A 14,988-nucleotide genomic window follows, 5' to 3' on the forward strand; every position below is an offset into this window, starting at 1 on the left:
AGCAGGAACAGCTTCTCCATATCTACTCTGTCCAGCCCCTCACGATTCTGAACATCTCTATCAAATCGCCTCTTAGCCTTCTTCTCTCCAAGGAGAACAGTCCGAACCTTTCCAATCTATCCTCATAGCTGAAGTTTCTCATCCCTGAAACCATTCTTGTAAACCTCTTCTGCACTCTCTCCAATGTGTTCACATCCTTCCTATAACACGGCACCCAGAACTGTACACAATATTCCAGCTGAGGTCTAAAGAGTGTCTTATATAAATTCAGCATAACCTCCCTATTTATAAAGCGCAGGATACTATATGTGTTATTAACTGCTCTCTCCACCTGTCCTGCCACCTTCAATGATCTATGCACATATACACCCAAATCTTTCTGCTCCTCCACCCCCTTCAAAATTTCACTCCTTATTTTATATCGTCTGTCCATGTTCTTCCTACCAAAATGCATCACCTCACACTTCTCCACATTGAACTACATCTGCCACCTATCTGCCCACTCCACCAACAAGTCTATGTGTTCTTGAAGTTCCACACCATCCTCACAGTTCACAACACTCCCAACACAGTCCTGCTTAAGGCCAACATGCGTTCTGCATTCTGCATGGGGCTGATGGACACTAGGCCCCATTTGAGACATACATGGTTTCAGTCTCAACACTTGAAGCTGATCAAAGCTCTTGACTTTCTTCTCGAATAAGTATCTGCTTTTACCTTTGAGATGTCTTGGCCATCGATTTTAATGCAGCCTCCCTTGACATCATAAAATCGGAACAGCAGTCGGATTATGGTGCTTTTCCCAGATCCAGAGGGCCCAACCTAGTGCAAAAATACAAGTAACAGAACCATTAAACCAATGGGTTAAATGGCCTCTCGTGCTATAAACATGTACAGTTGCAGGATGTGAAAAATGTTCACTGCAGAACAAAAGGTTTCAGAGAGACCTTCAATGGCCTATTGGCTTGTACTTGTGACTTAAAATATTTGTTTCACCTCCTCAAATGTACACAAATGGCATTTGCATTCTTCCCCCATGTCAATCACACTTATGCCCCAACTTATAAAAACCCTCTTGTCTCAACTCTTCAAAGATTGAAGTAGCAACAGGTCCGTTGTGGCAATGAAAGACTAGTTGTGAGAGAGGGGAAGGGACAATGCAGTGATTGGACAGTTTGTTGTCTAGGAGAGAGGAAGTGCAGTAAAAGGACTAAATAAGTAGGTTAACTTATAAACTGCTTGCTAGGATGGCAGGGTCAGGGGTGGGGGGATAGGCTGGTGTGTCCTGGTGCAGGATCCATCTTTTCCAATAAATTGATCCAGACAGTAGCACCAGCTGATAATGCCCTGGACGAGGACTCTTTGTTACTATAGTCCTTTGTTTAAAAATTAATTCTTGAGATGTGGCTGATGCTGGCAAGGCTGCATTTAATGCTCATCCCTAGTTATGTGGAGAAAATGCTGATGGACCTTCTCTTTGAATCACTGTAGCACAAGTGGTGATGGTGCTGTCAACACTGGGTATTGTCCAGGAAACCAAAGATCATCAATTCATGAGCATGATTTGGGTTATTCCTATAAATTATCCAGATATTAGTAAATATCACTACCTGGATATCAGGTGGTCCTCCACCTGCGTGGGTAATGGTGGAACCCTCTAACCGGGTGAGAATTGGATTCATAAATATTTGCCACAATCTGATTTCATTGCATTGGTACTGAAGATATGTATATCAATTGAACCAAGTTTGGTGGAATGTCACTCACACATTGCAGTAAACGGACTTACCAGGGCCAGTGTGTGTCCAGGTGGAACAGTGAATGATACGTCATGCAAGATTTCCTTACTGTAAGAGACAAAGAAAATAAAACTTGTGTTAACAGGATTAGGAAAGGTAGGCCATCTGTGGGTGAAGACTGCACTGTTCCACTCGCCTGGAGTAGATGAGAACTGAATGGGGTCCCCCCTCCCAGGCGAGTATTAGGTTCATGCATATTTACCATCCAATTACAGTAACATTCTACAAGTATCCAAAGATTCAAGGAAACAATACAATGAACTTCAGAGCTTATAAACCTTGTGGGCGGAAATGAATTAGGCAGCATTGTGCAAACCTGTCGTCATTTCATTTTTAATGGGGAAGTTTCTATTTGGGAGTCCGGTTCATCTCTAAATTGGCTCTCCTACGAAGTAATGTTCCAGAAAATGAGATGATGAATTTCAGCACTAGCGCAAAGGATTTTTTTTTTAGTAAAAGTTACCTTTCCCCCTAAATTGCCCCAACCACCAAGTACCCCTGTTGCTGTTGACCCATACTGGCTCCCAATCTCTCAAATCTTCCAGTTGCAAAATATCATTCTCAGGTTTAAATACCTTTAACCCAACTAATGTATTTAAAACGGGTAGTTAGCACAATCCGCTGAAGTTTTTCAAGGATGTGACTAAACTAGTAGATTTGGCTATCCGGTTGTCATTACTTAGTTAGACTTTTAGAAAACATTTGATATAGTTCCACATGTGAAGCCTTTAAAAAATTGAAGGTCATGGAATTAACTACAAATTAGTTACAGGATATTGAAACTGGTTTTGCAGCAAGAAACAGGGTAAGTGGAAAGAAGTAAATCTCTTGGAACAGAGTACTTTTTGCATTACAAAGCTTTGATGATCACACCAAGAAATGTGGCAAGGTGACAAACGTGAGGGATACCAACAGCATTCTGGATGTATTAAGCAAATGGATACTTGGATATAATTCAAAGTAAAGTAAATATACATTGGAACAGGAAACAGCAAATGTGTGCAATACAAAAGGATATTTAGTGACTGTGAAGCCGTTATCAGCCAATCAAATACTAGGTGGCACCTAAGGGGCATTTAGCTAGAAATCAAAACAAGCTTTTATAAAAAAAAATTCAATCACAGGACGTGGGCACCGCTAACAAGGTCAGTTTTTACTGCCCATCCCTAATTGCCCTTTTCAGCTACTTTCTTGAACGAACCACTGCAGCCCATGTTGTGAAGATAGGTCCACAGGGTTATTAGGTAGGGAGTTACAGAATTTGAACCAGCAAAGATGACAGAAAGCTTATATATTTCCAATTCAGGGTGGTGTGAGAACAAGAGGAAAACTTGCAGGTGGTGGTGTTCCCCAACACACTTGCTGCTCTTGTCCTTCTAGGTATCGTGTTTGGAAGGTGCCTTTGAATTGGCGCTTGCTACAGTGCATCTTGTACACACTGCTGCCACTGTACACTGGTTGTGGAGGGGGACAATGTTTAATGATGTGGATGGGGCACCAATCAACTGGGCTGCTTTATCCTGGATGGTGTGGAGCTTCTTGAATGTTGTTGGAGCTGCACTCATCCAGGTAAGTGGAAAGTATTCCATCACTCTTACACTTGCCCGCTAATCTTCCCTCTTTCCACTGTTCAGGGCCACTAACACTCCTTCCTGGTTAAGTAGTAATCTACTTATACTTCTTTAAATTTAGTATTCTATATTTGGTCTTCATGATGCAGTCTCTTCAACAATAAAGAGTCCAAATTCAGATTTGGTGACCGCTTTGGGGAACAACTTTACTCAGTTTGCAAGCAAGGCTCCTAGCTTCTGGTAGCATGTCATTTTAATTCTCCGCACCACTCCCACTTTGACCTGTCTTTGGCCTCCTATACTGTTCTAATGAAACTGAACAAAAGTTGGAGGAGCAGCACTTCATGTTTTGATGAGGCACATTACAGCCTTCAGGACTCTCAGAGTTCAATAGTTTCAGGTCATAACCACTGCTCCGACCTTTTTTTTTTACAAATAGCAGCTGTGGTAATGATTCTGCTATTGCTATTTACACCTCCTCTAAACCTATCTTTTCCATCTTTACTTGTTTCATTACCATTGCCCTATTGCTGTATACTGTCAACGTTTTTAATCTCTCCTGCCTTTCATCCTATTACAGACCTGACCTTACCTTTAGTTCTTTACTTTCTCGCTCCTCTTTGCTTTCCCTGCCTCTGTATTGATTAAAACCTGTAACATCTCTTTTTGTAGTTCTGATGACACGTCATCAACCTGAAACGTTAACTTTGTTTCTCTCACCACAGGTGCCATCAAGATAGGTTCTTGATTGGTAAGGGGATCAAAGGTTTACAGGGAGAAGGCAGGAGAATGGGGTTGAGAAACTTACCAGCCATGATTGAATGGCAGAGCAGACTCGATGGGCTGAATGGCCTAATTTCTGCTCCTATGTCTTATGGTCTTATGGACCGGATATGTATTTCCAGCATCTTCTGTTTTGTCATATTTATGTAGTTCATTTCACATTCACAGGACATCATAAAAAGTAATTTATTGGCCAGAATGCACTTTATGTATAGCTTTTTGGCATCTAAGAAGCGGGCAGTCCATTTGCACAAAGGAAGCTCCCAAAACATAGGAGCGAGATAAATGTTTAGGCCAGCTGTTTTAGTGATGTTGGTTGAGAGATAAATATTGGCCAGGACATGGGGGAAAAACTCCTCTGCTCTTCTTGAAATAGAGATAAGGAATTGTCTACATCCATCTGAAGCAGCTGAAATGGCATCAGTTTAACATCACTCCCACAGCCTAGATTATGTGTTCAGATCTTTGGAGTTGGCTTTAACACACAACCTTCTGACTCAGGGGCAAGTGTACTGCCGCTGAGTCGAGGCTACTGAATGCTGGGTTAAAGGACAGAAGGTTAAAATGAGCAAATGGCAGGCAAGTCTTGTTTTATCTCTCTCTCCAAGCGCAGTAGATAGGACTGAATCCCAGTTGAGGAATCAACATTGGCCATGACGCTGGGGGGAACACCACTTTTCTCCTTTGAATAGTGCCATTTGATCTTTTACACATAACAGTTGTCTCAATACTGCATTGAATTGACAGCGCTCAAGTCCCTGGAGTGGGATTTGAACTCATACTTGCTAACTCGGAGGCAAGAATGCTACCTATTGAGCCATGGCTAAATAGTTGGTAGTCAGTAGTTGGGATTGAGTCCACGATGGGGCTCGTAAAAGGAGCGACTGGAATAAATGGCAAAATGTAGCATCCAGTGCTGACCGATGTTTCCCTATACACTGTGCCACCAGTGACTTGGTTAAAAAAAAACATTGACCGAGATAAGAATTGATGGTGCCAGAGGCACTAATCCACTTCATTTACATCAACATCACAGCTTGGTCATTACAGTTGGGATTGCTTGTAGCAGAAGTGGTGATACAGTTATGGTGTGATACTGGTGGCCAAAAGGGGAAAGGATTTACTAAAAAAAAAACAAAAAAACTGCGGATGCTGGAAATTCAAAACAAAAACAGAATTACCTGGAAAAACTCAGCAGGTCTGGCAGCATCGGCGGAGAAGAAAAGAGTTGACGTTTCGAGTCCTCATGACCCTTCGACAGAACTTGAGTTCGAGTCCAGGAAAGAGCTGAAATATAAGCTGGTTTAAGGTGTGTGTGTGGGGGGCGGAGAGATAGAGAGACAGAGAGGTGGAGGGGGTTGGTGTGGTTGTAGCGACAAACAAGCAGTGATAGAAGCAGATCATCAAAAGATGTCAACAACAATAGTACAATAGAACACATAGGTGTTAAAGTTAAAGTTGGTGATATTATCTAAACGAATGTGCTAATTAAGAATGGATGGTAGGGCACTCAAGGTATAGCTCTAGTGGGTTTTTTTTTTATTTTATATAATGGAAATAGGTGGGAAAAGGAAAATCTTTATAATTTATTGGGAAAAAAAAAAAAGGGGGGGGAAACAGAAAGGGGGTGGGGATGGGGGAGGGGACTCACGACCTAAAGTTGTTGAATTCAATATTCAGTCCGGAAGGCTGTAAAGTCCCTAGTCGGAAGATGAGGTGTTGTTCCTCCAGTTTGCGTTGGGCTTCACTGGAACAATGCAGCAAGCCAAGGACAGACATGTGGGCAAGAGAGCAGGGTGGAGTGTTAAAATGGCAAGCGACAGGGAGGTTTGGGTCATTCTTGTGGACAGACCGCAGGTGTTCTGCAAAGCGGTCGCCCAGTTTACGTTTGGTCTCTCCAATGTAGAGGAGACCACATTGGGAGCAACGAATGCAGTAGACTAAGTTGGGGGAAATGCAAGTGAAATGCTGCTTCACTTGAAAGGAGTGTTTGGGTCCTTGGACGGTGAGGAGAGAGGAAGTGAAGGGGCAGGTGTTGCATCTTTTGCGTGGGCAAGGGGTTGTGCCATAGGAGGGGGTTGAGGAGTAGGGGGTGATGGAGGAGTGGACCAGGGTGTCCCGGAGGGAGCGATCCCTACGGAATGCCGATAAGGGGGGTGAAGGGAAGATGTGTTTGGTAGTGGCATCATGCTGGAGTTGGCGGAAATGGCGGAGGATGATCCTTTGAATGCGGAGGCTGGTGGGGTGATAAGTGAGGACAAGGGGGACCCTATCATGTTTCTGGGAGGGAGGAGAAGGAGTGAGGGCGGATGCGCGGGAGATGGGCCGGACACGGTTGAGGGCCCTGTCAACGACCGTGGGTGGAAAACCTCGGTTAAGGAAGAAACTGACCTGCACTGACCTCTACCACGCGGAGGCTGAGCGTCAACTCGCAGACACTTCCTCCTACCTCTCCCTGGACCATGACCCCACCACTGAACATCAAGCCACTGTTTCCAGGACTGTCACTGACCTCATCTCCTCTGGGGATCTCCCTCCCACAGCTTCCAACCTGATAGTTGCCCAACCTCGGACGGCCCGCTTCTATCTCCTACCCAAAATCCACAAACAGAACTGCCCCGGTAGACCGATCGTCTCAGCTTGCTCCTGCCCCACAGAACTCATTTCTCGTTATCTTGACTCCCTTCTCTCTCCCCTTGTCCAATCCCTTCCCACCTACATCCGTGATTCCTCTGACACCTTACGTCACATCAACAATTTCCAGTTCCCTGGCCCCTACCGCTTCCTCTTCACCATGGACGTCCAATCCCTCTACACCTCCATCCCCCACCAGGATGGTCTGAGGGCCCTTAGCTTCTTCCTCGAACAGAGGCCCGAACAATCCCCATCCACCACTACTCTCCTCCGTCTGGCTGAACTTGTTCTCACGCTGAACAATTTCTCCTTCAACTCCTCTCACTTCCTCCAAATAAAAGGTGTGGCTATGGGTACCCGCATGGGCCCCAGCTATGCCTGTCTCTTTATGGGGTATGTGGAACATTCCTTGTTGCAGTCCTACTCCGGCCCCCTTCCACAACTCTTTCTCCGGTACATCGATGATTACTTTGGTGCTGCTTCATGCTCTCGTCAGGACTTGGAAAAATTTATTAATTTTGCTTCCAATCTCCACCCCTCCATCATTTTCACGTGGTCCATCTCTGACACTTCCCTTCCCTTCCTTGACCTCTCTGTCTCAATCTCTGGTGATAGACTGTCCACCAATATCCATTACAAACCCACCGACACCCACAGCTATCTCGACTACAGCTCCTCACACCCCACTTCCTGTAAGGACTCCATCCCATTCTCTCAGTTCCTTCGCCTCCGTCGCATCTGTTCCGATGATGCTACATTCAAAAACAGTTCCTCTGACATGTCCTCCTTCTTCCTTAACCGAGGTTTTCCACCCACGGTCGTTGACAGGGCCCTCAACCGTGTCCGGCCCATCTCCCGCGCATCCGCCCTCACTCCTTCTCCTCCCTCCCAGAAACATGATAGGGTCCCCCTTGTCCTCACTTATCACCCCACCAGCCTCCGCATTCAAAGGATCATCCTCCGCCATTTCCGCCAACTCCAGCATGATGCCACTACCAAACACATCTTCCCTTCACCCCCCTTATCGGCATTCCGTAGGGATCGCTCCCTCCGGGACACCCTGGTCCACTCCTCCATCACCCCCTACTCCTCAACCCCCTCCTATGGCACAACCCCTTGCCCACGCAAAAGATGCAACACCTGCCCCTTCACTTCCTCTCTCCTCACCGTCCAAGGACCCAAACACTCCTTTCAAGTGAAGCAGCATTTCACTTGCATTTCCCCCAACTTAGTCTACTGCATTCGTTGCTCCCAATGTGGTCTCCTCTACATTGGAGAGACCAAACGTAAACTGGGCGACCGCTTTGCAGAACACCTGCGGTCTGTCCGCAAGAATGACCCAAACCTCCCTGTCGCTTGCCATTTTAACACTCCACCCTGCTCTCTTGCCCACATGTCTGTCCTTGGCTTGCTGCATTGTTCCAGTGAAGCCCAACGCAAACTGGAGGAACAACACCTCATCTTCCGACTAGGGACTTTACAGCCTTCCGGACTGAATATTGAATTCAACAACTTTAGGTCGTGAGTCCCCTCCCCCATCCCCACCCCCTTTCTGTTTCCCCCTTTTTTTTTTTTCCCAATAAATTATAAAGATTTTCCTTTTCCCACCTATTTCCATTATATAAAATAAAAAAAAAACCCACTAGAGCTATACCTTGAGTGCCCTACCATCCATTCTTAATTAGCACATTCGTTTAGATAATATCACCAACTTTAACTTTAACACCTATGTGTTCTATTGTACTATTGTTGTTGACATCTTTTGATGATCTGCTTCTATCACTGCTTGTTTGTCGCTACAACCACACCAACCCCCTCCACCTCTCTGTCTCTCTATCTCTCCGCCCCCCACACACACACCTTAAACCAGCTTATATTTCAGCTCTTTCCTGGACTCGAACTCAAGTTCTGTCGAAGGGTCATGAGGACTCGAAACGTCAACTCTTTTCTTCTCCGCCGATGCTGCCAGACCTGCTGAGTTTTTCCAGGTAATTCTGTTTTTGTTAAGGATTTACTAAGCCTGATAGAGTGACAGAGCAGGATTGCAGAGGTGGAATGACACAGGAACCTGCTTCTGAGTGATTACTGAGCCTGATGAACAAGGAAACAAAGGTGGGCAAGGAGAGTTATCCAATCTGAAACTAAGGTGTACAAAGTGGCGAAAACTAGTGGAAGGCCACTAGAGGATTGGGATTTTCTTTTTAAGAGCCAGCAGCAGATGACTAAAAAGCTAATAAAGAAGGAGAAAATTGATTATGAAAGTAAATTGGCAAGAAATATAAAAACAAACAGCAAGAGCTTCTAAGGGTATACAAAAAGAGAGTGCCTAAAGTGAGCGTGGGACCCTTGGAGGATGAGACTGGAGAATTGATAGGGAGGAATAGGGAAATGGCAGATAATTTAAACCAGTATTTTACATCGGTCTTCATGGTGGAGGATACTAAACATCCCAAAGATATCAGATAAGCCAGGAGCAAATGGGAGGAACTAATGGGACTAAAGACAGACAGGTCACTAGGACCTGATGGCCTGCATCCAAGGGTTTTAAAGGAAGTGGCTGCAGAGATAGTGGACGCATTGGTCGAAATATTCCAGAACTCACTGGATTCCGGGAGGTCCCAGCGGAGTGGAAAACCACTAATGTGACACCCCTTTTCAAGAAGGGAGAGAGACAAAAAGCAGGAAACTATAGGCTAGTCAGTCTAACATTTTTCATTGGGAAAATGCTACAATCTATTAATAAGGAAGAAATAGCTGGACATTTAGAAATTAACGCAATCAAACAGAGGCAACATGCTTTTGTGAAAGGGAAATCATGTTTGACAAATTTGGTAGAGTTCTTTGTGGATATAACAAGCAGAGTTGATAAAGGGGAACTGGTATATGTAGTGTATTTGGATTTCCAGAAGGCATTCGACAAGGTGCCACATACAAGGTTATTGTACAAAATAGAAGCTCATGGTATGGGGGGTAATGTATTAGTATGGATTGAGGGTTGACAGAAGACAGAGTATCGGAATTAATGGGTCTTTTTCAGGTTGGAAAGACGTAACTATTTGGGTGCCACAAGGATCAGTCATAGGGCCTCAACTATTTATTATCCTTATTAATGACTTGGAGGAGGGGGCAGAGTGTAATGTATCCAAATTTGCTGATGATACAAAAATAGATGGAAGGGCATGTTGTGATGAAGACATAAGGAATCTGCAAAGGGATATAAACAGGTTGAGTAGGTGTGCAAAAACTTGGCAGATGGAGTTTAATGTAGGAAAGTGTGAGGTCATGCACCTTGGTAGGAAAAATCAAAAGGCAGGCTATTATTTAAATGGAGAGAGACTCCAAAAAAGTGCAGCACAGAGGGATCTGGGTGTCCTTGTGCATGAAAGACAAAGTTAGCATGCAGGTGCAGCAAGTAATTAAGAAGGCAAATGGAATTTTGGCCTGTAATGCTAGAGGGTTGGAGTTTAAAAATGGGGAAGTCTTGTTACAACTGTACAGGGTGTTGGTGAGGCTGCACCTGGAGTACTGTATACAGTTTTGGTCCTCGTGGTTAAGAAAGGATATGCTGGCATTGGAGGCAGTTCAAAAGAGATTCACTCAGCTGATTCCTGGGATGAAGGGGTTGACTTATCTAGAATGGGTGATCTTATTGAAACGTACAATATTGAGGGGGCTTGCCAGTGTAGATGTTGAGAAGGTGTTTCCACTATAGGGGGAATCTCGAACTAGGGGTATGGTTACAGATTAAGGGGACACTCATTTAAAACTGTGATGCAAAGGAATTTCTTCTCTAAGAGGATAGTGAATGTCTGGAATTCGCTACCTCAGAGGTGTGGAGGCTAGATCACAAAGTATTTAAAGAGGAGGTAGATAGATTTTTGAAATATCATGGAGTTGAGGGCTATAAGGAACTGGCACGAAAGAGCCCTGGGGCAGATCAGCCATGATCTTATTGAATGGCGCGGTAGGCTTGAGGAGCCGAATGGCCGACTCCGACTCCTAGCTCTTATGTTCTTATGGATGAACATTGTACATATTGACTATAGCAGATACAACTATAACTATGCAGGCTGATTAAGTTCTTCCAGGCTTTCAACTTCAGTAAAGCTGCTTCTGACTCATGAGTAGATTTGGTTCAAGTCCACTGGGGAATGCTTTGAAAATATTCAAAATTTATTTCACTTAAAAACTTCAGGAGGCACAGAGAGAGGCCCCAAAAGTAGCGAGGGGTCAAGAGAGCGAGCACGAGGCAGGTTGGCTGACTCAGGCCAACCTGAAAGGCCCATTTGAGAGCTAGGGCGTCAATGTTGAAGTCTCTGTGTCTTGGAGGAGTCATTTCCCGGCACCACAGATACCAGACCTGAAAGGGAAGCTCTTTCTAACTCGGTCACCTTCTTGTAAAGTTTGACGCTCGGATTATAAGTCACGGAAAAGCTGCTCGCTCTCTTCTAGCTTTCCATTCCTCAAGGGGATTGTATTGTCTTTAGCTTGTGAGGGGAAAGCAAATCTCATCATCTAAAACTGTGCTGAACACATCTTATTTACTACAACTAGTGTGCATTACTGCAGGTGCTCCAGCATCAATGGGTGAAGCCAAAGCACACAAAATGAGAAATCAGCAATTAGCATTTGTGTAGCGCATTTAATAAGAAGTGCCAAGCATATCACAGAAACATATTTAAATGAAATCTGACACTCAGCCACAAAAAGATAGAAGAACAGGTCACCAAAATCTTGGTCAAAGAGGTAAGGAGTGTCTTCACAGGCCCAGATTTTCACTCCTTGTTCAGAGGCTGCAGAGAATTCCTGGCTTCGCAAACGTGACCTTTAAAAATGGCTGCCTGAACTTCCAAATTTCAGTCCGCGGGCGGGCTAGAATAAGTGCTGGGGCGGACGACCCCAAAAGTAGTGAGCAGTCGGGGGCGGGCCTGATGCAGGTTGGCTAACTCAGGCACGGATAAAAAGCGGGGCTTTCTGAAAGGCCCATTTGAGAGGCAGAGCATCAATACTGAAGCCTCTGTGCCTCGGAGAAGCTATTTGCTTGTCAGGTGAGTGTCAGAGCTTTAAGTGTTGCCCAACTACTAGCTAACCCTGGAACAGATGGCTCATCATGGGCTTTCCCTATGGGAGAATTGTCATTGTCGCTGCCTAATCAATGTGTAACCTACTGAATCACTGAAAGCATGGAGTGGAGTGGATTCTCAAGACACAGCCATGGGCATGGCACTGTCTTGCCACCACTGCCTGGTACAAATATTGTGCAGTCATGTAGTTATCTGCCAAGACTTAGCAGGTGGATGCATGATGAACAGTGCCACGCTCATTGTCCCATCCAACTGCCCTCCTGCCACCCATCTATCAGCATGCACCCACACTTCTGACCCTTGGCCGGGTCCCTCACATCTGCACACTGTCACAGCATAAGTGTGACTAAAGAGGGGGGAAAAACTGTGGGGTTGTCGGTGGAGCTGGAGCACAGCATGATATCTTAGAAGTCACAGCTGCAACATACATGGCACTAAGCACTTGTGCAAAGCCATTCTCTTCAACAAACCTTAACAGTAACCATTGATGCTATGGTGGAAATGGTTAGTTCGTGTAAGCACACAAAAGTGAATGAGAGCATTATAATCTGAATGGCTCACGACCATTTTCACTTTACATTTTTATTTATTGAATGTCACACAGAAGAGATATGGTGGGGGTGCGGGCAGGGATGGATCCAGCTGCCCCATGCTCTTCTGACCAAGACCTGCAAGCTTTGGTGGAAGAGGTCCAGAAGAGACCAGTCCCCTACCCAGCTGGCTGCTGTAATACCCCTGCAGCAACCAAGGCGGCCTGGATTCAAATTGCAGCAGCCATGAGCGCAGCACTCATAGATTCAATGCAGGAAAAGGTTCAATGACCTGCTGTATTCTGGCAAGGTGAGTAGCTTGGCTCATCCACACTGAACTCCAAGGCAAGGGTCATATCTGCATGCTGCAGCTAAGGTGCGAGACATGGCACATACAAGCCTCATTGCCGAAGCAGAGGTATGTGTACACAACTCATGCACACAGAACATGTGAACGAGCACTGTGATGCACAAATATGCTGAAGAGCAATATCCGTTCATGCACTATAGGCTAGCATAAATTCATGGTGCCATTACAGGTGAAAAGAGTGAAGAATGCCAGAGATGGCCTGGACTGGGGAAAGAGCCAGCTTGGCTGAGATGTATCCAACCCAGGGAGAAGATGGCCATGGAGATTTCCAGGGTGCCTGTACAGCCGTCTGCTGGTGATGGTGAATTGCCAGTAGCAGGTGATAAAGGTGGTGCTGAATTTACCTTGGCGCATGGCGATAATGGTGGAGGTCATGATTCAGTTCATTGAGCACAAGGGGACATTGGCATAAGAGGGAGTGCAAGGATGGGATTGCGCCATAAGTGCAGCATGAGCATGGTTAAGGCAATGATGTGCATAACAGCATGCTTCACAATAAGATGGCCCATACCTATATAACACTTTGTGGGTCTGACATAGATCCCAGCTCTGATTCCTCACCACACTGTACCCCACACCTCCCCTCCCCCAGGCTAAATCAGTTCTCAGAGATCAAGAAGAAGAGATGTCCAAGGAGGCAGTGTCATATCATGCTAGCTCACACACCACCAACTCAGATACAAGCACATGACTTGGCCCACGTGTAGAGTCAGTGGCACAGGATGAATGTCACCAAACCAGACTGCAGGAGGAGTGTCAGAATCAGAGACAAGTGTGCACAGTCCCCACTCGGAAGAGGGGAGAAAGTCACAATGATGCTCCAGTGGGCAGGAATGTAGAACCTCAGGAGTCACATTTTGGGGCCCAGTATTTGGATAACCAGTAGCAGATGTATGGACGTTTGGTAGAGTTCCCTGGGGCAGTGGGAGCTCTTGGACAGTGAATAGAAGAGTCCATTGCCATCATGAGCTCCACATTGAGCTCCCGGGAGCTCAGTGTCACGAGCTCTGACCATGAGAGATTAACAGCACGCGGAGGGGCTGCAAGAGCAGCATCTTGGCTAGGGTGCAAGCCTCCCGCAGTAACCTGGATCAGTCTGCTTAGAGTACAAGAACTGACTTTCAAGGAATACATGGGGAACTGCGTACCTTAACAGGACCGTCGCACTATTGGCAAAGTTGTGGCTGGAATGGAAGACTGCTGCACACCAGCAACCAGCCCCATCAACCTCACCTGAAAGCCAACCCAGGGCTGTGCAGGAGGATGAAAGTACCAAGAGCTCCTCAGCACTCTGATCTTCCTCCGCTTCCCCAGCCCCTCCATCAGAGCACTCACCTGCTGCACATGTGCCAGTGACCATGGCTGTCCAAGCAGCAATGCAGAGGCCATAATGAGAATGAGGTCCCCAACAGCCACCAAGCTCCTCAATGCCATTTAGACAGAAGTGAGCAGCCCACCTCCACTTCTTCTGAGGCAACACGGGGAGGGGGGCACTTTGTAGATGTGTGAGGGAGTGAAGCACCTCGAGTACTAATGGGTTCACCATGATTATACTTTTCACATTGTATACAGCACATTTTAGCACTTCTTTAATATATTTACTTAAATTGGACATGACTCGGTGCTTATTTGTACACTAGAGAGCACAAAAAGGTTGGTAAAATTATGAAGGTGGTTCTTACCAGTGATTATGAGGGTGGTGTGCCGAGGTCCATCAGTCAACAGAATCAAGGTTGTTGACTGATTTGTGATGCTTTGAAGGGCTTCTTCCTTCTCTGCTGTATCACATATATTAGGAACTAGATATAGTTTAAGTAAGTTGTATTTGTATTTGTTGGTGTTAGGATGTTACTTGAACTTAAAGCTAAAACTTAAACTTAAAGGTAAGCTATATGTTTCATTTGTGGGTGAAAAGGATGAAACTTGAGTTTTAGTTTCACTTTACACCAAAGCCTGCAAGCCTGTGGGTTTTTGTGTATATCTGCATTTTTAATGAGGTTTTACGACTCTTGAAGTAGAAAAACTGGGCTGCTGCCTAGCAACAGGGGGCTCTCAGACACAGGGAGAAACAGAAGAGCAGTTTGAGTTCAGTTGGTTATTTTGCTGTCAGATGAAGGAAGCAGTTTAAGTTTCTCTCTAGCTGGACATATAGGAGATTGCTGAGAAGAATAAGTCTAAGAATTCTAGAGGAGTTGCTCTGAAGTTAAAGTAACATTG

General features: G+C 45.4%; 1 protein-coding gene across 3 annotated transcripts in view; it reads right to left on the bottom strand.

Moving 5' to 3' along the window:
* Positions 1 to 14,988, bottom strand: part of LOC121284857 (ATP-binding cassette sub-family B member 6, mitochondrial-like) — a 219,282-nt gene that overhangs the window by 84,528 nt on the left and 119,766 nt on the right. For all 3 annotated transcript variants that reach the window (XR_005944560.1, XM_041200687.1, XM_041200686.1), the window contains exons 14-15: positions 1,790 to 1,847; positions 718 to 822 (exon numbers count right to left, since the gene is read on the bottom strand). Coding sequence is in view for 2 of the 3 variants with exons in the window: in XM_041200687.1 (XP_041056621.1) it covers positions 718 to 822; positions 1,790 to 1,847 (163 nt within the window). In the remaining variant the exon portion in view is untranslated. The remainder of the gene's footprint in view (positions 1 to 717; positions 823 to 1,789; positions 1,848 to 14,988) is intronic.

The sequence above is a fragment of the Carcharodon carcharias genome, chromosome 12, assembly GCF_017639515.1.
Source record: "Carcharodon carcharias isolate sCarCar2 chromosome 12, sCarCar2.pri, whole genome shotgun sequence".
In the NCBI taxonomy this organism is placed as follows: Eukaryota; Metazoa; Chordata; class Chondrichthyes; order Lamniformes; family Lamnidae; genus Carcharodon; species Carcharodon carcharias.